Source organism: Medicago truncatula, chromosome 1 (assembly GCF_003473485.1).
Source record: "Medicago truncatula cultivar Jemalong A17 chromosome 1, MtrunA17r5.0-ANR, whole genome shotgun sequence".
NCBI classification, from domain to species: Eukaryota; Viridiplantae; Streptophyta; class Magnoliopsida; order Fabales; family Fabaceae; genus Medicago; species Medicago truncatula.
Genome location: NC_053042.1, coordinates 5915229 through 5938563, shown reverse-complemented (window position 1 = coordinate 5938563; position 23335 = coordinate 5915229). Strand labels below are relative to the sequence as shown.

Here is a 23335-nt window from a genome sequence, read left to right as displayed (position 1 = left end):
AATTTTTCTTTTCATAAATGTCATCAATTTTCAATACAAATAACACATGTAACAAATAGATAAGAATAAATGTAAATATTAAAATAAAAGTGTAACAAACACAAATGTCCAATTTTTTCCTTTATCGTTTAAAAAGTGTAACAAACTAGATGACTGTATCTATATTTACTTTTTCATTGTCCCAATTATACCCTTAAATAACAACTTTTTCTATAATAAATATTGTTGATATTTTTACTTTTGATCAAGATTAAAATTTCATAAAATAATAGCGTTCATAATTTTCAAACGTTAACGCAATAAAAAGAGCGAAAAGACGGCGCTAGTAATAATAATAATAATAAAAAAAACAACAAATGTATAATATTAAGGGTTATATGGTGTCTACCCCTACTATTTGGGCGAGTTTTAATTTATCCCATGTAAAAAATAAACTTTGGATTTCAACCTTGTAATTTTAAGATTACTTGTGGCTTTGTATCTTCATGACATCAAATTTTAAAATTTAAGGTACTCTTGCTCCTCATAATTTGTACGAATTTTAGTTTACCCCTATCATATCATCTATTTTCTAGGGTCAAAATTCACGAAGGTAAACCAAAGAAATCTTCAAGTTAGAAGGTTGGAATCCAAAAATTTTCTATAAAGGTAAACCAAAACTCGGTCAAATGACAGGGGATAAACATCATTTAACCCTAATATTAATCACTAAATAATATATGTAAGGATTACTTGTTAAAAAAGTATATATGTTAGGATTTAAAAAATAATCATATCTAGTAAGATGTCTATTTTTTTTATCGAATAGCCTAGTGACTAAGAATTCACACCTTAAGGTGAATAAGTGGAGTGTTCGAGATTCGAACGTCGACCTATACTATATTATTGTAAAATATCACAACCAACTAAGTTAGACTTTCGAGAAAAAATATGTCTATTTATTAACATGATCTATTGAGATATCTTTTTTAAGGAATATTAGGATATCTTTTCAACCGTCAACGAAATATATTATTTTATTGTAAAATAGATATTATTTTATTTTAATGCATTTGACCGGCTTTTATAAATATTTAAATTGATTTTGAATCATTAATTAAAATAGATATTATTTTATAATAACGCATTTGACCGGCTTTTACAAATATTTAAATTAGATTTGAATCATAAATTAAAATATATATTATTTTAAAATAACATATTTGACCGGCTTTTACAAATATTTAAATTTAATTTTTTTATAGAATATTTAAATTGATTTTAAATCATAAATGTTAATATATGGAGAAGAAATTTTACTCTTCATGAGTATAAATACCCCCTATGACACCTTAAACAATATTACTTAACTTCTGACATTGGTTAGTGAATACTTTAGTTCTCACAAAAGTAGTTGTTATCAAAATGGCAAACAACAACAGCAAAGAGCAGGTTATCTTCTCAGTGTTACAATATTTGGGTGATGCAGGTCTAAAGGAAACGATACATACGTATGTATCTCTTTCTTTCAACTCCAACAATTCTTATATTTATTTTTACTATCATATACGATTATGAATATGTTTTTTTCTCTTTTATGATTATTTGTTTAACACTGAATTTCATTTTCACTTCATTCTTTTGTTAATTTACAGGATTGAGCGTGAAAGCAGTTTGTATTTTGACAAGGAATATTTCGAGGATATGATCCTCAAAGGGATGTGGGATGAAGCTGAGAAATATCTAACTGGATTCACAAAAGTTGAAGACAACGGTCACTCCACCAAAATATTCTTTGAACTTAGAAAGCAAAAATATCTTGAGGCATTGGACAGGTAGTTAAGAATTTTATGCTCAATATATGTGCAATGACAAATTTTATTGCCAATTTTATGTAAAGCATTTTGCACCAAAAAAAAAAAGGTTAAAATTTCTATTTCAAACTTCTTAACATGTGCAAATTTACACATGATAGAAAAACCGTAATTAATTTTTGGAAGGTAACAATGACTATGTTAATTGTATTTAGTCATTGTTTGAACCAAATATAAAACAAAGTTTTTCATTTTTTTTCTTTTTGAATTTTTTTCACAATATTTTAGTAGTTAATAATCATGATTTTTTTCCTTCTTATTCTATGCTTTTGTCTTAATTCATTAGCAACGACCGTGCCAAGGCTTCCAATATCCTCATGACGGATCTGATAGTATTTCGCTCAAAAAGTGAAGCACTATTTAAAGATTTGACTCATCTTCTGACAATTGAAAATATAAGGTATGATTCAATATTTATTTTGTGTGATGAAGTCCGAATTAAATCATTCTTTATGTGTATAACTTTATTTTTAACCTGATTAGGGATCATCCATTACTTTCAACATATCAAGATGCAAATTGGGGGAGAAAGAATGTGATAGATGAAATTAAGAAAATCATGGAGAAAAATCCTATGCTAGATGGAAAGTTGAAATTCCCTGCCATTGAAAGTCAGAGGCTAATGCGTCTTCTAAGTGAAAGGTTTCACACTTATTTTCTTAACTTGTCGTATTACATGCAATGCTCCATATTTTCTTGGGCACATTGTATTAAAATTAATAAATATATTTTTACTATACTATACATTTAATCAAGTAATATATTTCAGCTGTGGCATGTCTCTCCAGAATTAAGAGGAGAGTAGTTCGAAGAAGCCAAAAGGGAGAGCTGATGGTGGGAGGCTAAGCACATGTTGGAGGATTATTTAACATGTATTTTGATCGTTTTTTTATTTCGTAATAGTAATAATTAAATTTTTCTTAATAGATGGAACTTGCTTGTATGGCATATTTTGAGACTGGATTTTGATATGATTTTGTCGTTATTGATGTTCAAGAGTTTGTTCTCTTTCTTATAGTTTTTTATTTTGTCGTTATTGGAAAAATTATATTTGATTTAGCTATTTTTTTTCATATTTTATTTAGATATTTTTTTTAAGAGAATATTTAATTTAGCTATTGAAAACAAGCTATTTATGTGTGTTCATTAGGAATAGAAAATTATCAATTGGCTTTTTTGAGAGATACCGATCTTAATGCTCTTGTTAATTAGACTATGAAATTGCAACAATTGAATAGTAATATTTTTTTTTAAGAAACTAACTTAACTCATTTCATTATTAAATAACGAGGAAATACAAGGGGAACATAATCATGAATTTAGTGGCTAGCATAAAAATTGACAGCTCTAGCTAAACTATGAGCTACCAAATTCGCTTGCCTCCATATAAACTTCATCTCAAAGTTACATTGCAAATCTAAACAAATTGAATAGTAATGATTTAACCTGTAGACTTTTCAACTTAAGGAATATGGAGTAATATTCATAAACTTAGTAAGAAGGAAGTTGTGGAACCCGTATAAATCTTGGTGATTATCTATAATTTTGAGAAAGTATATGATTCGGTTAGTTAGAGTATTTTAGATTATATGTTTGGTAGATTTGCCTTTTGCTCTAGATGACAGAATTGGATGAAGGCGCGTGTGTGCTTCGAGAGCTTATTGGTGTTGGTTAATTGGAACCCAACGGAACAAGTGCAAATAAGCAAATGGTTGAAACAAGGGAATCCATTGACACCTTTCCTCTCTTTTTATTGGTTGTGGAGGGGATTGGAGTGTTAATGTAAAAAGCGATCGACTTAGGCTATTTTAAAGACTTTTTCAAATGTGAAGAGGTTGTATCTCATCTCCAATAAGCAGACGGAAATGTGTGTGAATAACTTGTGGAGTATGCAAGCCATTTTAAGATGGTTTGAATTAATTTTCAGGTTGAAAGTGATTTTTTCAAAAAGTAGTTTGGTGGGAGTATGAAAGTGAACAATTTTTTAGAAATAAGGCACCTTTTTTAAAGAGTAGAAGGGGAACGATTCCTTTTGTCTATCTTGGTCTTCCGATTGGGGCAAACCCAACGAAGGTGTCTACATGGGTTGAGAAAAAACTATCCACTTAGAGAAATAGATATGTGACTTTGGATGGAAAAGCGATGTTAATCAATTCCATTACTGAGAAAACACTCGGATGCCTATTCTAAGAGTGGTTTGTAAACCTGATCGAATGTATGCTTAGATAAGATAAGACCTCTTTTATAGGGAGACATTGTATCTTGTAATTTTGGATGTTGGTACACTAGTTTCCAACTTGTAGGTGTAATACCGCTTGTACTCTTTTTCCATTATCAATTTCAAATATATCTTTGCCACCATTTTCAGGAAAAAATGATCATTGGCATATAGTAATTAAATTCTTGAAATAATATGAATAGTGAATGTTATATTTTGGGGGCATAACAAGACATGATTATAATATATAATAGTTTATGATGAACACCAAATAGTATTTATAGCACTCGATTTAGTATACATAGTCTTGGCCAGATGTAGCAACGTGGAAGTTTGTGGGAATAAGATTTCCAAGGACCAAGGTCCATCTTTGGTCCTATTTTCACAATAATCTTGTTGTCTATTTCTGCTACATATCTGCTGCTTGAATGTTCACAATGCTTTGCATATTGATCCCATTCCTCTGTCTAATTACAGTCAAATTTGTTATCTGCTCCTTCAGTCCCCAATCAAAGAAGTGGTCGTAGAACTGCATAACAAAAGAATCTATAACTATATTAATCACAATAGTAGGTTTATATGTATACACTATTTTTTATAAGACTCATTTTTCACCAAAATTAAATAATCAGCCCTAGATTCCCTTTAGTCACAAAACCCTGCGGTCAGTGTGTACTAAAGGTCGTTGATTGAAATTAGATAGTTCAGATTTTAAGTTCAGTAAATGATTTAAAAACATCTTAAAGTGAACAAGTGGAGTGTTCGGGATTCCAACAACAACCCATATATATATTATACAATATCCTTACCGACTACTATATTAAACTCCCGAGAATAAGAGGATCTAATATGATATCTTTTTTAAATAAATACTAGGATATCTTATCGACCGTACGAAATATATTATTTTCTCGTCAAAAAGATATTATTTTATTATAACGCATTTGACCGGCTTTTACAAATATATTTAAATTGATTTGAATCATAAATTAAAATATATATTATTTTACAATAACGCATTTGACCGGCTTTTACAAATATTAAAATTTAATTTTTTTTATAGAATATTTAAATTGATTTTAAATCATAAATGTTAATATATGAAGAAGAAATTTTACTCTTCATGTGTATAAATACCCTATCACACCTTAAACCATGTTACATAACTTTTGTTATTGGTTAGTGAATACTTTAGTTCTCAACAGAATTAGTTGTTATCAAGATGGCAAACAACAACAGCAAAGAGCATGTCATCTTCTCAGTGTTACAATATTTGGATGATGCAGGTTTAAAGGAAACGGTTCACACGTATGTGTCTCTTCTAACTCCGACAATTTTTATATTTAGTTTTTACTATCGTATATGATTATGATTATGTTTTTTTTTTCTCTTTTATGATTATTTGATTAACACTGAATTGCATTTTCACTTCATTCTTTTGTTAATTTACAGGATTGAGCGTGAAAGCGGATTGTATTTTGACAAGGAATATTTCGAGGATATGATCCTCAAAGGGATGTGGGATGAAGCTGAGAAATATCTATCTGGATTCACAAAAGTTGAAGATAACAGTCACTCCACCAAAATATTCTTTGAACTTAGAAAGCAAAAATATCTTGAGGCATTGGTCAGGTAGTTAAGAATTTTATGCTCTATATATGTGCAATGGCAAATTTTATTGCAAATCTTATGTAAAACGTTTTGCACCAAAAAAGACAGGTTAAAATTTCTATTTTAAACTTCTTAACATGTGCAAATTTGCACATGATAGAAAAATCCTAATTAATTTTTGGAAGGTAACAATGACTATGTTAAGTGTATTTAGTCATTGTTTGAACCAAATATAAAACAAAGTTTTTCAATTTCTTCTTTTTGAATTCTTTTTCCCAATATTTTAGTAGTTAATAATCATGATTTTTTTTTCTTCTTATTCTAAGTTTTTGTATTATTTCATTAGCAACGACCGTGCCAAGGCTTCCAATATCCTCATGACGGATCTGATAATATTTCGCTCAAAGAGTGAAGCACTATTTAAAGACTTAACTCATCTTCTGACAATTGACAATATAAGGTATGATTCAATATTTATGTTGTGTGATGAAGTTCGGATTGAATCATTGTATATAACTTCTTTTTTTTATTTTTTAACCTGATTAGGGATCATTCATTACTTTCAACATATCAAGATGCAAATTCTGGGAGAAAGAATGTGATGGATGAAATTAAGAAAGTCATAAAGAAAAATCCTAAATTAGATGGAAAATTGAATTTCCCTGCCATTGAAAGTCAGAGGCTAAGGCGTCTTCTAAGTGAAAGGTTTCACACTTATTTTCTTAACTTATCGTAATGCATGCAATGCTCCATATTTTCTTTGGCACATTGTATTTCAGCTGTGGCATGTCTCTCCAGACATAAGAGAAGAATAGTTTGAAGAAGCCAAAAGGGAGAGCTGATGCTGGGAGACAAAGCACATGTTGGAGGATTATTTAACATGTATTTTGATCGTTTTTTTATTTCTTAAATAATAATTAAATTTTTCTTAATAGATGGAATTAACTGCTTGTATGACATATTTTGAGACTGGATTTTGATATGATTTTGTCGTTATTGATGTTCGAGAGTTTGTTCTCTTTCTTATAGTTTATCTATTCAGAATTGAAAAAATTATATTTGACTTAGATATTGTTTTAAGGAAATATTTAAATTAGCTATTGAAAACAAGCGATTTATGTGTGTTAATTAGGAATAAGAAAATTATCAATCGGCTTTTTTTTTTAGGAAAAATTATCTTAATGCTCTTGTTAGATTGTGAAATTGCAATGAATTGAATAGTAATAATTTAACCAGAAGAATTATCAATTTAAGGAATATGGAGTAATACTCAATGAGAACGACATAGTGGATCTTAATGAGTTTCTATACAATTAGACATACGTGTGAAATCTTCTTAATTTCGAGAAAGCATATGACTTGGTTAGTTGGAGTATTTTAGATTATATGCTTGATAGATTTGATTTTTGCTCTAGATAACGGAATTGGATGAAGGCGGGTGTGTGCTCCTGGAGCTTATTGGTGTTGGCTAATGGGATCCCAAGGGAACAAGTGCAAATAAGCAAATGGTTGAAAAACAAGAATCCATTGGCACCTTTCTCTTTTTAATCGTTGCGAAGGGGGTTGGAACCTTGATGCAAAAGGGGGTTGGCGTAGGCTATTTTAAGGGCTTTTGGATTCCCAATCGTGAAAAGGTTGTATCTCATCCTCAATAAGCGGACGATACTCTTTTTACCCGAGAGCGTGTGTGGAGAACTTGTGGAGTACGAAAACCATTTTAAGATAGTTTGGATTAAATTCCAGGTTGAAAGTGAATTTTTCAAAAATTAGTTTGGTGGAGCATGAAACTGAACTTTTTTTAGGAATGTGGCGTCCTTTTTAAAGAGTAGAAGGGGAACAATTCTTTTAGTCTATCTTGGTCTCCCAATTGGGGAAAACCCAATTAAGGTGTCTACATGAGTGATAGATGTGATTTTGGGTGGAAGAGTGATGTAGTTCAATTTCGTTATTGAAAAAACACTCGGATGACCCGAGCTTATTCTAGCGATTTGTGAGCCCTATCAACCGTATGTTTAGATAAGATGAGACTTTTTTTTAGAGGTGACCTTATATCTTGTATTTTTTGGATGTTGATGTAGTCCACTTGTACTAGTTTCTAACTTGTAGGTGTAGTAGCACTTGTACTCTTTTTCCATTATCAATTCTAAATAAATCTTTGCCATTTCCCAGAAAAAGAAAAAAAAAATTGACCATTAGCATATATGGTAATTAAATTCTTGAAATAATAATATTATTAATAGTGAACAGATTTTAGAAACAGATTCTTTGTCTTTTGGGACATAACAATACAGTTGCTTTAACATATACAATATTGCACATGTTAAACAAATTTTATATAATTTACAACGAACACCGCATATTATTTATTGCACTCAAGTCACTCCCACACGGCATAGTCTTGGCCAGATGTAGCAACATGGAAATTAGAGGGAATAAGATTTCCAAGGTCCATCCTTGGTCCTATCTTTACAATAATCTTGTTGTCTATCTTTGCTACATATAGGTCAGCATCAGCTGCTAGAATGTTCACTGTGCTTTTCATGTTGATCCCATTCCTCTGTCTAATTGCAGTCAATTTTGCTATCTGATCCTTCAGTCCCCAATCAAAGAAGTGGTCATAGAACTGCATAACAAAATAATCCATAACTACATAAAAATATAATTACAATAGTAGGTTTATATGTATTAATGTCTATAATATTTTTTCTAAAAACTCAAATCAGATAGTTCATATTTTAAGCTAGACAAATCCTGCAGTGTACTAAAGGTCGTTTGATTTAAACCAGTTGTTCAGATTTTAAGCTCAACGAATCAAAATTTGATGCTTGAGATCTTCCCGCACAGTCACTATTTGACTATTAGGAATCAATTTCCGTCTTTTATACTAGTAATAATAATGAATAACAAAAATGACTTGGAAATGGATTCCTATGGTACGAAGTGACTGTAGGGGTGAGCACAACCCTTGTAAAAATTAGAAGGTCCACAGCTCAAAAGTTAGCGAGAACGAATTTTGTTTTAACTGTTTACAGTCATCCGATAAACAAAAATGTTAAAGACTTTTTCTATGATCACCTCAAAAGTCGCAGACATGTTTGGTTGTGGTGGACTAACAATGTAAAACTTTTAACACTGTCGATGCATTCAAATTAAACTGTTTTTCAATAGACTGAAATCGCTTGACTGTGTCAATTTAGGATTCTCTAAATGCAAAGAATACAGGTCCAATAACCTCCTTCAACAAGAAAACCAAAAATTTCTATTCAATACTCAAAACAACATAATATAAAAAGTGAAAAGGTTAGAGAAAGTACTATTGATGGTGTTCCAGGATGTGTTAGAATGTAAGCATAACCCTGCATGACTTTGTCAGAAGGAAATGGCCAAAGTTTCTGAGTTGAACCTGTATCATGGTTATCAATAAATGTTGCACCATTTTCTGGTTTTATACCAATCAAACCAGGTGGTTTTCCATTTGAATCTTTCAACCTCCAAAGTTCCCCTTGTACAGCAGCTTGAAGAATACCTTTGGTAGTAAAATCAAATGCATTAACAACGCCGCCACCATTTTCAACCCAGTTAACAAGTTCACCTCTAGCTGCATCTTGATTATAGTTGAGTTTTCCATCTTGTCCGTAAGAAAGCGAATTCCAATATTCTCCCACGGCAAAATCTGGCGAAGTATTTTCCATATAAATTTTTGTTATGCTAGGCGCATAACCTTTGACAAAATCAAATCTCCAACCAGAAAATCCAATTTCAGTTTTGAGCCAATTCATCCATTCAGATAACTCTTTTTGTACTTGAGGATTGAGATGATCAATGTCAGGTGCAGCTTGATAGCCCTCTCCACTATCGAGGTTTCCAGTGCCATCTGAATAAGCAGTGTCATCTTTGCAAATGAAAGATGGGCCCCAATCAAGTTTTGAATCAGGAGTCCCACCTTCAAAGAGGCAATAGATGCCTCTATCATCTTTTCTTTCTGCTGTTCTATGGTTGATCACTATGTCAGCTAGACAATTGATTCCTTTATCTTTGAAAGCTGCAATTAGTGACTTTAGGTCATCTTTTGAACCGTATTTTGATGCATCAAGATCATAAAGTCTTCCTGGAAGATATCCTGGATTAAAAAAATTAACAATATTATATAATGTAAGAACAGAAATCCTGGTTCAAATGAATAAAGTATGTGCTCCTATTTATATTTCTATTATAGTATTGGAGACAAACATACAAAGAAAGTAATTACACATAAAACCTAATTGATCCTAACATGATTACATATCAATTACTAGTACAATAATTAGAGAATCATATGTTTGGAAAATGAATGACAAATAATGATCATCATATTCACATCCATTAAAGCAGGTACAAAAATGTGCTACCTTGAGGACCAACACTTTGAGATGGAGGAGGAAGCCAAACATGTGTAATTCCAGCATTTGCTAGGTCAGGAATGAGGTTCTTCAAAGAGTTGTACCATCCTCCTTTGTTACTTGACTCCCAGTTGAATCCCTGTAAAAACAATTATTATATTATATACATGCACATTTGATTAAGGTTGTCAATGAAATAAGTGTGTTGTGTGATTTGTGTTAATAAAATACCTGAAAGAGCAAAGTAGAAGAAGCTAAAAGAGGAAAAATAGAAAGACAGAAGCAGAAAAGACTGAGCCAAGGAAGAGAATTCATTTCTTCAAATGTATTATAAGTGTTTGTGCTGTTCTGTGACTTATATATATATATAGAAGAAAATTTGGTTCTTGCGTGACGTAAATAAATATCATAAAAGTCATAAATAATGTATTTTTTTTTTTGACCATATAATAAATGTATATTATGCTCAAGATAAAGTGACAAATAAAGACTTGACTAAAAAAACAAGGTGACAAATAGAGGAGATATATCATGATGAATCAAAGGAAATCAGGATAGTGTGAATATATGAAAAAAGAAAATTGGGTTTATTAGAGATAAAGATTCACAATTGTGAGGATTTCATAAAATTCTGATGGAAAAAAAGAAAAAAAAAAAAAAAAACTTTGGAATAGTTTAAGGTATGGGAGTGGTGGGAACAAAGCTTTGGAATATAGAGTCAAAATTTCACATTTTGGAAGTTTAATGTTTGTCGGGTATTAGTCATGTAGTCATTCATTCCACTGCAAATGCATCCAAGTCGTATCTAATGATGAATCAAATCCTTATATTATGGTTCTATATTTTTTTTATTTCCCATTAACTAAAAAGGTAATCAACTAAAATATATGGATACTCTTTTTTTTTTTAATGATATATTACTTTTCAGAGGGTGTCGTACGTAATCCAAGAGTTGCCTTGATTAAGAAAGAATTGGAGTAAATGCTTAAAACAGTATCAAAATCTAATCACTCACATTATCAATATTTTTAAACGGTAGTTAAGTAATGTAACTACAAATAAGTCAAAGCTAAAATCATGCATGTGTATCTCCATCCATAACTTGCATTTCATGACATGGTTATTACTTATTATATTAACCGTTTTGATTTTTTTTTTTTTTTAGTGGTGGTCGGGGTTTGAACTCCGAATCTTGCATATATTATGCATTATCAATTGAGTTAAACTCACGAGGACCGTTTTAGTTTTATTTGCCAATTCGTCAAAAGGTATTAAGGATCCGTATCCCACACCTTTGATCCTTTGTAACAAACTAACAATTGTTGTATAATTGTATCACTTGAAAATGAAAAACATCTATTGATTCACTTTCATACATAAAGTGATCTTTAAAATATCCATATTGATAGTTGGTGGTAAGCGTCACTTTTACACGACCTTTATATTTTCGTTGTAGAAAAAATAATTTATTTATGACAAAAGATTGTTTCGAATTTATGTTTCCGAACCATCCATATTTGGTGGAGCTCAATAACTTGGTTTTTAGAACAAAAAAAATTAATTAAATGTTTCTTACCAAAATTTGTCAACAACTGAGTTCATCAAAGTTGATTAGGGCATCGATCCTTTTGTTTTCCCGTCCGAATTTCCAAACATGCTGAAAAATTCACAAGCATTAGAACCTGAATAATTCCCTTCCCGACTACTTATGTTTTATCTGCCTTCGCAGGTTCTTAAACCAGTTCAAAGAGTAATTTCAATTACCGGATTTCTTTACCCAATTTGCAATTAGATTTTCAAATTCAACCAATGAATATGCTTCTTCAATTCAACTCCACCCAAGTATGCATCATGGCAAGAATAATTCTGAGCACAAGTTAGTTCTCATAATCACAACAATATGTTTCAGCAGTTAAATTGCATTATACTACTAGGGGAAATTACAACTGAAGAGATGTTAACAATAGAATTTGTCTTTTAAAATATTTAACTGGAAATATTGTACACAGTACACACAAATATATCCAGCATTCACAAGTAAAGATTTAAATATAGACTGAATGATGCATCAATCCAAGTATTAATGGCAAAAAGTAACAATGGAAAGATAGCTCTATATTATTATAAAAAGTCATCCAAACTATTTCAAACTTGAAACATCCAACTACAGTATTATTATAAAAGACATTGGAAGATTTGCAGAACACTAACAATATCCTTCATTATCCATAACTATATTCTCATGAACCCCTCTACAACCTTAGGAATGATGATCTAACGTGTTTAACTATAGATATACTCCTCAGGTTTTGAGGTTATGTATTTAGCTAGATTTCTGTAGTGATAGACATCTCTGCTCACATCTTGGAAGGCTTTGGGAAGATGTCCGGAGTAAATTTCTGAGCAGCACTCAAACTTCCCTTAATCTTCATTGCACCCCTGTATTCATACAACACCACAATAGATACAAGGAAGTGAATGGTTAAGCAAAGAAAAGCCAAAACGGAAAAAAAGAGAACACAAAACTCTAGCTGAAATGCTGAACCTCATGAAAGCAATCTGTGGATTCATCTTCCCTAATGCAACCTTAACAAAGTCATCATCTGTAAATGAAAAGGTTGCATCTGGCTTCCCACCTTCATATGCCCCTACATACACACCCAAATAATACATTAAGGATGGCATTGTAGGAGAAAGCAATCATTAAAATTAACCAAGTTGATGGCATGTTTTGGTCCACTTTTAGAGGGGCCAAAATTAATTCTACATGAACGTATCCAAACACAAATGATTTTACCTTCGACTCGCTTTTAGTCATAATCAATTCACTCAAAAATCAATTCTTTATCACGGCAGAACCAAACATACACCAAGTATAATTGTAGAAAAAAGATTGTAGCAAGCAAGCATCTCATAATTCAAAGCAAAATTATAACAGTTGCTGATTAGTCTCCACTCCAGCTACGTAGACAACAATCTATAACCTAAATAAATCGAAAGAATCTAATCACAGAAGATATGGAAATCACCAGGTTTGTAGACAACAATCTTCTGATTAAGATTGGACAGTCCAGATTTCAACCTCTTTATTCAGATTTTAAATAAATCAAAATCAGACTATCTGAACTGCACACAATCCAAATCCCTATCTTTACCAACCTAATTCATTCATGCACACATTGCTCATCCATAGGTCTAAATTGTGATTAATTAACAATCCTTAATATAATGAAAAACTATAGTTAATTACAGCCAATGCATCAGTAACTACAATTGCAATCATAGATAATTGTAATCAAAATTGCAATTTCAACCTTAAAGAAACTACAGCCGTAATCAGAACAATGCAACTTTAGATAATTCATGATAAAATTGAATCAAATTGAATTGAAATTAACCTTTGGTGACTTCTCCTTTCTTGAGATCAACGGTATATGTAACTTCATTGATTCCAATTTTCTACAAAATTCACAACAAGAGAATATAATTCAGGAATTAAGTTAAAATGAATGAAAAGAGATTATTAGAAAAAGGAAAAAGACCTTAGGAGCAATTTGAAACTGATAAACGAGACCAATTTTTTCGGTGAGTTTTTTGCCAGCGTCGGTTGAAAAGTGTTGTTTCATTAAGTCGATTATCGCTTCTGATTTCAGATTTGATGATGAATCAGCCATGGTGGTTTGGTTTCTGCGTGAACGAAACGAATTATTATTATTATTATTATTATTGGTTTTTGGTGGTTGAATGGATTAATGATTTTGCTTCTTTCTCCGGTAACTTGTATTTATAATGCTCAACCAAACACCGATTTAAACGATAAGTTCAAATTAAATTTGTTTGTAGTAACTAACTAGTACGTATACTCAAATGGAAGAAAAATTAAACAAAAATATTTTGTTAAATCATTTAATATCCTTTAATTTTTTCCCTCAAAAAAATAATAATTAATATCATTTATTTTTTTCTTTTTAAATTATTTTTTGGTTTGTAGTTGTTGAATGGATCAATATTACTTTGAAAATCATGTAAAAATGGTGAGGTTTCGAATTCAAGTAAAAATAAAATGTTTATAGGAGATAAGTTCCAAGAAATTTTTTTTGGAGTATATATACACAAATGGAAGAAAATTAAAAGAAAAATATTTTGTTAAATCATTTAATATCCTTTAATTTTTTTCCCTTAAGAACTAATTAATATCTTTACTTTTTTATTTTTAAATTATTTTTTGGTTTGTAGTTGAATGGACCAATATTACTTTTTTTTTAATTTTTTTTATTCTTATTTTTTTTAATATTACATGAAAATCATGTAAAACTGTGAGGTTTTGAATTCAAATAAAAATAAATATAATTGTCTGGTTAGGATAGCTCATTTAATAAAGATATGATATATTATATGTAGATATTGGGTTCGAATTTTTGATTCTCCACTTATTTACAATAAAAAAATTGAAAATTAAGCTACTTAATAGAAAATAAATATGCCTAACTTAATAAGATTGATATTATTTTTTTAGGATAAAAATTGAACTAGACTAATATTATTTTTTAATAAATTGATTACTATTGTTCCCTGAAAAAATTAATATTATTACATGAACTAGATTTTTACTAGAGGAGATTTCTCATTTTACTTTTGAGCGTTGGGCGATAAATTAAAAATGAATTGAATTCAACAACCAACGATGTAGGAAATGGATGAGGGGATATAGGATGAGGCCCATCCTTCACACGCATTTCAATATTTTTAAGATGTAACCCTTTTTCTTTAGGATTTCGATTTTACAAGTGATATTTATTAATTTTATAACTTGGTAAAATCATTTAGAAATGATTTGTAAATCTTAGTTCAATTGTAAACAAAAAAATCAAAATTATAAAGTTTAATGTTGCTTTTGAAAATTGCTTATCCCACATAAGAAGTTGTTAAAAAAAACACATTGAAACTATGGTTTTAGCTTGAACTTACCGAACTGTGGTTAACTACAAGTGTGGCAATGGTACTTAACTGTAGTTGTGCCCTGAATATTTCTTGAACAAAATTTGAAACGTGGTGGACGCGCACGCAGGAAAAAATGTTGATTTTGCGTTTTTCGGTCGAAAAATCAAAATAAATTGAGGCTTAGTCGGAATGTTACGGAACTTTTTAGATCTTCAAATTCGATTTCTAGGTCAATGTTTTGATGTTTTGGTTTCTTGAGTTTTTGGTGCATTAAAACTTCATATTTAATCCGTACCTTGTCGGAAAATTCTAATTTTTTGTGGCAGATGTTGCTTTTATGTCCTAAACTTTCCTGCAAGCAATCGTATAAAAATTCAACCTCTAGGTCAATTTTCTGAACTTTATATCGGCAGGGAAAATTGACCATTTTTTCTACAAAACTGGACTGCAGCTAACTGTCGTGTACCAAAATTTAGGAACAGAAATGGTTGAAGGAATGATTGAATCCTTAATATTTGGGGAACAAAATTTGACCCGTGGGTGGACGCGCATTTGGGAGGAAAAAAAAAAGGATTTTGCGCGTTTTGGTTAAAAAAATAAAAACAAATCGAGGCTTAGTCTAAATGCTACGGAACTTTGCAGATCTTCTATAATTATTTTTATAGAGGTGTCTGCAAAAAAAAACCAACTCAAAATTCAATTTCTAAGTTGATGTTTTGGTTTCTTGAGTTTTTGATGCGTTAGAAATTCATATTTAATTCGTCCCTTAGTGGAAAATTCTTTTTTTTTTTTTTTTTTGTGGAAGATGTTGCTTTTATGTCCTAAAAATGCCTGAAAAAGACCGTAAATAAACTCAATATGTAGGTCAGTTTTCTGAACTTAATGTTTGCATGGAAAATTGATCATTTTTCTATAAAATTGGATTGCAGCTTACTGCCATTGTACAAACGGTAGTTAACCACAGTTGGTGAACTTTAGTTAACTACAGTTGGGGTAAAAACATAATTATATATGTTTATTAGCAACTTCCTAGGTGGGAAAAGCAATTTCCTTTGCTTTTTTGTTTCATATAGTTGCAGGTTGGGCCAAGTCATGTCATTGGAATAATTATATGAAAATGGCTCTTTAGGCACCTGTGCATTGCTTACAGGCACCCCAACCGATCAAAATGTCCTCAACGATAATTAATTACCGATTACCGTTCACTTTCAAACAATAGCTAATTATCGTTCTCAAGTGGATGTTCCACCCTGATATATAGAAAACATCCTGGAACTCGGTACGATTTGTTTCAAAACAAAGCAAATACAAACCTACATTCTCCCTCTCTACTCCAACAATTCATACTCGATCAAATTTCTTCAAACTCAAGCAAGTAATCAAGAAGTGTTCAAATTCTCTAACCATAAACATTGTTAGTTTTATATGTTTGGGTGTTTTTAATTGCTCATATGTTAGTTTTTATTTTTTTGTGAAACTGATGACTTTTCTGGCTAGATGTTAATCAATTACATTGGTATTTTTATTGTAAATGTAGTTGATGATTTAATATAGGTGTATTGTGGGTAGTTTAAGAAAAGAAATGACACAATAGACATTGTATGTATATTTTGTTTTTCAAATGTTTGATGAAATGCCACAAAGAATTTTTCATTGAGTTTTTTTTTCCTACTATGGGATATGAACCTCAGATATGGCACCTCATAGGCGGTTGACCCTACACCAGATGCGCATGAGCAGTAGTACAAGGTCCATGGAAGACGTAAGTATAATTATATTAGTCAAATTCAAGTGTTTTTAAAATTCAAGCATTTAAAAAAAATAAAAAAATTGCGATGGTTGGGGTTCGAACTCAGACCTTGCATATATTATGGCATTGTCTCCATCAACTGAGTTAAGTTCACAAGGACAAGTATTTTTTCAATTTACATTATTTAATTGTTTCATGTATCATGTGAATGGGATTATCAAAGGTATTAACATACAATGGCGTAGCGGCGTTCAATTTCACGTATCATGTGAATGGGATTATCAAAGTCTTGATCAATTTTCTGTTTTAATGCATGCATCATATGATATACGAGTGGAATGATAAAGTGCTAATTCAGCAAAATCCATATCTCATTTGGCACTTACTTGGTTGGTCCACTCAATAATTCTAGTGGATATTCAAACGCGATCAAGAAAAAACAAAATAAAAATAAAAACATTCACATATTTGATATTTCATATCATGATATGAATATAACAAGAGGAGACAATATTTCATGATCAGAAACACCAAAATCTGGCTCAAGGAAACAAGCAATATATGACAATAATATGTTATGATCAATATTAGGACAATACGACCAGGCTAAGGCCCCTCCATGATGTGGTCCTCAAAAGAATACTAGAAGGGTATTGTGGTCCTCATCAACATCAATAAAATATCAAAACATTGGCCACAATAGGCATTAACATGAGTTTTAAGGCCACACCAGTAACACCACGTAGCCCCTAAATGGAAGTTTCATGTGATTTTTTTTTAGGGATTTATTATTGCATTAAATTTACTGGACCAACCATCCAGAGCATAGGTGGTTATTTTTCAGCCTCATGAAAGATCATGAACAAGATGAAAGGCTGAGGCCAATTGTGCAGTGTAGATAAATTACATTTTTCTTCAGGTTTTGTTTTGTTTCCTCTTATCACCTCATACACTGCATAAGAACATATCTAAATAGGAATTCAAAATATGGATCATACAAACAAATGACTAAGTGCATCTTTGATATTGTGGTGGATGTGTTATAATCATAACAATTCAACGTGAATTTTCAAAATCTACACTTGTAACATTTTCAAAATTACAACGACTAGTCGTGATTCTAACAAACTAACTCTGCTACCAAATATGCATCTGTCTTTATTGTTTAACTCGATCTTATTTTAGATAACATTAGTCCTTGAATATTTTTTTTGTCAAGTAGTCTAGTGGTTAGAACTCACACATTTTAAATACGGAGAAGTGAGGTGTCCGGAGTTCAAACCTTGGCCCTTGGATATAATATGTAATATCCCTACCAACTGAATTAAGCTCACGGAGATAGTTCTTGAACATTATTCCTTTGCACATAAAAAAATTGGCGCACTCAGACCGATCTTAGAGCATTAATCATTTTTGTTTTTTTTTTTAGGGAGGATTAATTTTTTTGTTATTTAGCATTGTAATATGAATTAGATTACCATTGTATTTCTTTGATAAATTTTGGGTAACTAATTATATAATAGTAGTATTGTAAAAAAAATAAAATTATAATAGTAGTAACCAAATCCCTTGATTCTATTTATATCAAATTCTCATGCTTTGCAGAGTAAATGAAATTATGAAAGATACATCCCCCCCTATCGAGGCTTTTCCAATCTTTCTTTAAGGACGCCTGCAGGGGATTTTGTAGAATAGAAGGGGCAAAAGTTGAAGTGCCCACATATGAAAAAAAATTACATAGTTAATTAATATAGAAAAGATAAAGAAAAAAAGATTAATTTATGGCTCTAGAAAGTGGAATTTTTCTCAGCAATGATGTCATTCATTTCTGCCCAATGAATCTTTTTCTAGCAATGCTGGTAGATTCTCTCCAACACCTGGCTGGGAGTCCATTCAAAGGCAATGGAAATGGACCATATTGAATCCCACATTGTGATCCTACCACTTCCAACCTATATACCAAAACAAAACAAAAAATCTTTCACATATCACATAACACTAATTTACTAGCCTCATTAGCAAAAGATATTTGATTAGTAATTGGAATGGATTTTTTTTTTCTTCAAGTAGTTTAGTAGGTAGAATTCAATTTTTTTTAAGGTGAATAAATGATATGTTAGGGTTCGAACCCCGACCTCTACATATAACAATGCATGTCCCTGCCAACTGAGCTATGTTCACGAAAACTATATATTAAATTCTTTAACATTTCCTCTTATGACACATATATATTAGCATTTGACTAATTTTTTTCTTCTCTTGATTAAGTAAAATCCATTCATTGATCTCTTTCTATTTCTAACATTTTATTTTCTGTTGATTAACTATAATCCATTCATTGATCTCTTTATTTTTTAACATTTTACTTTCTCTTGATTAATCAACAATACCTAAACTTGGTGACCAAATGATGGATCATAATAAGGGTCTCCAGCTTAGCAAGTTCATTGCCAGGACAAGCATGTACTCCACTACCAAATGGCAAGAAAGTATTTGGTTTTGGTGAAACCTGCATCAACAAATAACAAAATTACTATTTATATATTTGACAAGTAATTAGCCTTAACCATGTATTACCATTATAATTGACTCATTCATACCTCAAATCTTGAAGGGTTGAATTTATGAGGCTCTGGAAAAAATTCAGGATTATGATGAATATTTCTGAACAGTGGCATTGCTTTCCACCCTTTTGGGATTAGGAATCCTGGTTCATAATATTCTCATGTGAGTCATATTTTTCATGTGCTTGGTCATATATTATTTAATTTAAAATGAACGTTTTCCACATTGGGAATTTTCAGTATAGTATAGTAGAATATGGACTCAAAATAGCTGTGACTTTACATAGTGGATACTTTTGCAAATATAGAAAGTATTGCTCTTACCCTTGTACTCTACATCAGCTACTGCTTCTCTAAATGGAAATGATATAACACTTGCCATTCTCATGCTCTCTAACACAACCTGAAAAATTCCACAAAATTCAATTCTTAGATTCTTACTAATAAACACAACAAGAATAAGGATATAAACTTCTTGCATTTATAAAAGTATCCTCCACGCATAAATGCCGAGACTAATAACAAAGTTTGAGATTCATTTTAAGAGTTGACATTGAAATATTGCATTAATTGCTTATACCTTATAGGTAATTGGCATGTTTCTAGTCTGATTCCAATTCAGCTGTAGTTTACCATCATTTTCCATGTGAATTGCCTTCTGCTCAGCCTACAAATCAAGCATTATCACAAATTATAGTGTCACTTGACATAAATATCTCAAATCTCAAAAAATCGTTCAAATCTTCAATGACGACAAAAATTTCCGTACAGAAGTAGAAGTTCTCAATTCTATTCATCTTCATCGTTGAGACAATGACTTAATTGATGTCAGTGTAACAAAAACAAGAAAAAACAAATAGACCTGCCTCAAAACTCAATACATATTCGTTTTTCTATGTTTTTGTCAAACATACACTAATTAAACTACTGACTCGATACTAGAAACAAAGAGGACTGTGAGTTTCTACTTTTAAGAGACGTCATAGATCTCCAGTAGAGTTTTGAGGGAACTTTAATCACTGGTCTAAAGTGAACCACCTATCAAAGCAGTCTACCGTAGAAACCGCCAAAAAAATAAACTAAAGTTAAATTTCTTGAATTTATCTCTTGATGGTACCTTTACACATTCGAGAAGTTTTGGTTGATCATGCAAGTACTTGATCACCCATGTCATGACAGTAGCTGTGGTATCCTGAGCAGCAAAAAGCACTCCAATAATGTTATCTCCAATTTCATCATCAGATAAAATTTCTCCTCCTTCTCCTTTCCAATTCAATAAACAGCTCAAAAGATCTCTTTCACTTTCAAGCAACTTCTTCTCCTTCCTCTCACTAATTATTTCCTTCAAAATACTTCCAAGTTTCTCTCTTGCCTTCACAAAAGTATAGTAACATTCAAAAACAATACATTTAAAAAACATAAATTAAATATCTTGAATTAATATAGTACTTACCAAGAGTGCCTTTTTGTATTGTGTACCAGGAATTTGAGTTGGAAAAGAATTGTAACCATTGTCAACAATCCAATAATTCTTCTTTAGCTCTTCCCTCAACCTCGGCTCTAGATTTCCAAAAACTTTGAGAATACCAACTTCAAAAGAAAACTGCAAAAAATATGGACCACCTGATTAATAATTGACCCTTTGTTATTGCACACATCACATTCCACATGACAACAATTTAGTAAAACCATACAAAAATTAATGCCAGAAATGTGACACTTCAATATAAATAGTACTATATAATAATCAATTCAATCATTGGTCCAATCATTGTGGTTTTAAATTGCCATCTGCAACTTCAATCACATTTGAGTGAGGTTTTTGCAATATCAAATATTGCAACGCCAATGTGGCTACGACCGCAATTTAAAATCATGCGAGTTATCATATATAAGAAGAAGAAGAAGAAAAAAAAACTAGCTATAAATAAATTATAAGATATAATATAACCTACTTTTTTCATTTCCTTAAAAGTGTTAATCATGCATCCATCGTCACCCCAAGATTTGATGGTGGATACGGCTAGGGCTTCAATTTCAGGAACCAAGTTGCGAAGTGAATCGAGGGAGAGAGACCTCTGAATAAGCTTCCTCAAACGCAAGTGATACTCACCTTGGTGGAAAAACAAAGCACAAGGACCAATCAAACGTTCTTTGCTTTTAGGATATGTTGGTTTAAATAAGTGAGATTGTGTCACCAACACAAAACGTGCAGCTTCAGGACTTGCCAACATCACACACTTACATCCAAGAATGTTCGTCTTGAATATTTCTCCGTACCTAAAATTAATATATTTATTAATAACCATAATGTTTTTGAGTTACATTCACAATTAAAAAGTGTCTTATATAGGTTATAAAATTTTAATGAGATTAAAACAATAGTGTTTAGTCCTCGGATCATCTACGATCGACGGCACCATAAAGACTACTTTAGATATTCAATTTGATTCTCTGCATGAACTGATTTAGTCACCGCAAAATTATTAGATGTTTATCTCTTATAAATTTAATGACTCTGCGGTGGCTACATCAGATGCAGAGAATCTGAATCCATAAAAATGATGAGAGAAGCATGGAGATGGAGTGGAACTAGATAGGTAGCATAGCAACCTTTTTTGTTTGGAGAAGAAGAAAACATTTGGGTCTTGGGAGTAGAGTTGAAGGGTTTGTCCTATGTACGGCCACCCCATTGAACCAGGAGGAAGTTTTGCACTTGTTTGTTTTGTTTTAGGTCGTTTTGGAAAGAACTTAAATGAAAATAAGGTAAGAAGAAAGAGGACAATGATGTAAGCCAAAGTTGAATCCATTTTTGTGTATTATTAGTACAAGAATCTAATAAGGTTAGAGTTTTCCTAATATAAAAACAATATTTGTTGAAGAATGTTTTGAGCTCCAGCAATAATCTGGAGTTATCGAAACAAAGGGGGAGAAGTGACCTTATATAGAAGAAGTAGTGCATCTTGTTGAGTGAATTAGGCTTGGAGGTTTCAGATAAGAAAAGTGGAGTTCTAATTTTGTATGCACATAAAAAAAAACATATAAATTGGTGGGAACTATTCTTTTAAAAGGAAGTAGGGGAGGAAATTAAATAATACTCTCTGTCCCAAATTATAAGCAAAAAAAACTCATTTTCTTTATCCCAAATTATAAGCAAAAAAAGACAAACTTTTATCATATTTAATTATGTTGTTTCAAAAAATTATCTTTTTCAAAGGAAAATTAAATGCAAAGTGCATTCAATTTGCTCTCTGTTTCATTTTCTCAATAACCAATAGCCAATGAAAATTGTTTTTATATCTTCCTATAAAACTTATTTCAAGGATAACACAAGAAACTATGTTGCAAACTACTCCCTCCGTCCCTATATAATAAATAGGGGCATGTATGTAAAGAAATAATTAATGTAGTTGGAAATAACAAAGGGGTCTTATAAAAAGGGACAAAAAAAATTCTCAAAAGAGTCTTATAATTAGGGACGGAGAGAATACTAAATATGATTTTTTTTTTTTACTTATATTATGAGACGGAGGGAGTAGACCTTAAGACATGTACTATTAAAAAAAAAACATAGTAAGACATGAGTATCCGCTATTCACTTTTTAAGCACATAAATATCTCCCTCCAAGATTTTAGTGTTGGATATTCAATTATTTATTAATATATAACTTTTTAATAAATAATTACTTGTTTTTAATAAAAAGTTGTTACTTTTAATTGTTTTAATATGTCAAATATTGCACATGTTAAACAAATCCTTAATAAAATAATTCATAAAAAAAACATTTACAAGCATAGAGGATTGAAACTTTTCATCGTTTTTCACCCACAACACAATATTTACCGAAGAAAAGACAAATCTAAAATAAAAAAGATATCTACCAAGAGACCAATTGTTCTTCAACGATGATATTTGGATATCCTTTTATTTTCTAACGTAACTTTAAATTCATTGAATAACTAATGTCCCTTTTTATTTTTGAAGAACTAACTAATGTCCCCTTTAAAATTATGTTTTT

At 31.0% G+C, this 23335-nt stretch overlaps 4 protein-coding genes across 4 annotated transcripts; 1 reads left to right on the top strand and 3 right to left on the bottom strand.

Annotated features, from left to right (window-relative positions):
- The first annotated feature begins 1404 nt into the window (after window positions 1-1404).
- LOC11422464 (protein TPR3) lies at window positions 1405-6418 on the top strand. The gene is made up of 7 exons (XM_024780068.1): window positions 1405-1490; window positions 1635-1814; window positions 2140-2253; window positions 2337-2495; window positions 5524-5703; window positions 6029-6142; window positions 6229-6418. The coding sequence occupies exons 1-7, from the start codon at window positions 1405-1407 to the stop codon at window positions 6416-6418; spliced, it is 1023 nt and encodes a 340-aa protein (XP_024635836.1).
- A 1464-nt stretch (window positions 6419-7882) lies between these two features.
- LOC11419190 (alpha-amylase) lies at window positions 7883-10432 on the bottom strand. Its single transcript, XM_003589138.4, has 4 exons — window positions 10293-10432; window positions 10071-10200; window positions 8997-9802; window positions 7883-8305 (listed from the first exon to the last, which is right to left on the bottom strand). Exons 1-4 carry the CDS (start codon window positions 10374-10376, stop codon window positions 8060-8062), a joined length of 1266 nt encoding a protein of 421 aa, XP_003589186.1. The 5' UTR covers window positions 10377-10432; the 3' UTR covers window positions 7883-8059.
- Window positions 10433-12141: 1709 nt separating this feature from the next.
- On the bottom strand, window positions 12142-13844 carry LOC11409201 (sterol carrier protein 2). Its single transcript, XM_003589137.4, has 4 exons — window positions 13604-13844; window positions 13460-13520; window positions 12607-12709; window positions 12142-12500 (listed from the first exon to the last, which is right to left on the bottom strand). The coding sequence occupies exons 1-4, from the start codon at window positions 13733-13735 to the stop codon at window positions 12419-12421; spliced, it is 378 nt and encodes a 125-aa protein (XP_003589185.1). The 5' UTR covers window positions 13736-13844; the 3' UTR covers window positions 12142-12418.
- A 4453-nt stretch (window positions 13845-18297) lies between these two features.
- LOC11414529 (abscisic acid 8'-hydroxylase CYP707A1) lies at window positions 18298-22283 on the bottom strand. Its single transcript, XM_003589135.4, has 9 exons — window positions 21930-22283; window positions 21272-21596; window positions 20770-20919; window positions 20434-20688; window positions 19897-19983; window positions 19641-19719; window positions 19353-19459; window positions 19143-19261; window positions 18298-18704 (listed from the first exon to the last, which is right to left on the bottom strand). Exons 1-9 carry the CDS (start codon window positions 22124-22126, stop codon window positions 18575-18577), a joined length of 1449 nt encoding a protein of 482 aa, XP_003589183.2. The 5' UTR covers window positions 22127-22283; the 3' UTR covers window positions 18298-18574.
- Window positions 22284-23335: the final 1052 nt, after the last annotated feature.

Bases quoted from the DNA above. Each gene is read 5' to 3' on its own strand.
- LOC11422464 (XM_024780068.1), top strand. From the start codon at position 1,405: ATGGCAAACAACAACAGCAAAGAGCAGGTTATCTTCTCAGTGTTACAA. The intron at 1,815-2,139 runs GTAGTTAAGAAT...TTAATTCATTAG, and splicing joins TATCTTGAGGCATTGGACAG to CAACGACCGTGCCAAGGCTT. The intron at 6,143-6,228 runs GTATGATTCAAT...TAACCTGATTAG, and splicing joins CTGACAATTGACAATATAAG to GGATCATTCATTACTTTCAA.
- LOC11419190 (XM_003589138.4), bottom strand. From the start codon at position 10,376: ATGAATTCTCTTCCTTGGCTCAGTCTTTTCTGCTTCTGTCTTTCTATT. The intron at 10,201-10,292 runs GTATTTTATTAA...TTGTTTTTACAG, and splicing joins CTTCTACTTTGCTCTTTCAG to GGATTCAACTGGGAGTCAAG. The intron at 9,803-10,070 runs GTAGCACATTTT...TTTTTAATCCAG, and splicing joins TCAAAGTGTTGGTCCTCAAG to GATATCTTCCAGGAAGACTT.
- LOC11409201 (XM_003589137.4), bottom strand. From the start codon at position 13,735: ATGGCTGATTCATCATCAAATCTGAAATCAGAAGCGATAATCGACTTA. The intron at 12,710-13,459 runs GTTAATTTCAAT...GTGTGTATGTAG, and splicing joins GAAAGGAGAAGTCACCAAAG to GGGCATATGAAGGTGGGAAG. The intron at 12,501-12,606 runs GTTCAGCATTTC...GTATGAATACAG, and splicing joins CCACAGATTGCTTTCATGAG to GGGTGCAATGAAGATTAAGG.
- LOC11414529 (XM_003589135.4), bottom strand. From the start codon at position 22,126: ATGGATTCAACTTTGGCTTACATCATTGTCCTCTTTCTTCTTACCTTA. The intron at 21,597-21,929 runs GTTGCTATGCTA...TATTAATTTTAG, and splicing joins TTCTTCTCCAAACAAAAAAG to GTACGGAGAAATATTCAAGA. The intron at 20,920-21,271 runs GTAGGTTATATT...TATTTTTTGCAG, and splicing joins CTTTTAAGGAAATGAAAAAA to TTTTCTTTTGAAGTTGGTAT.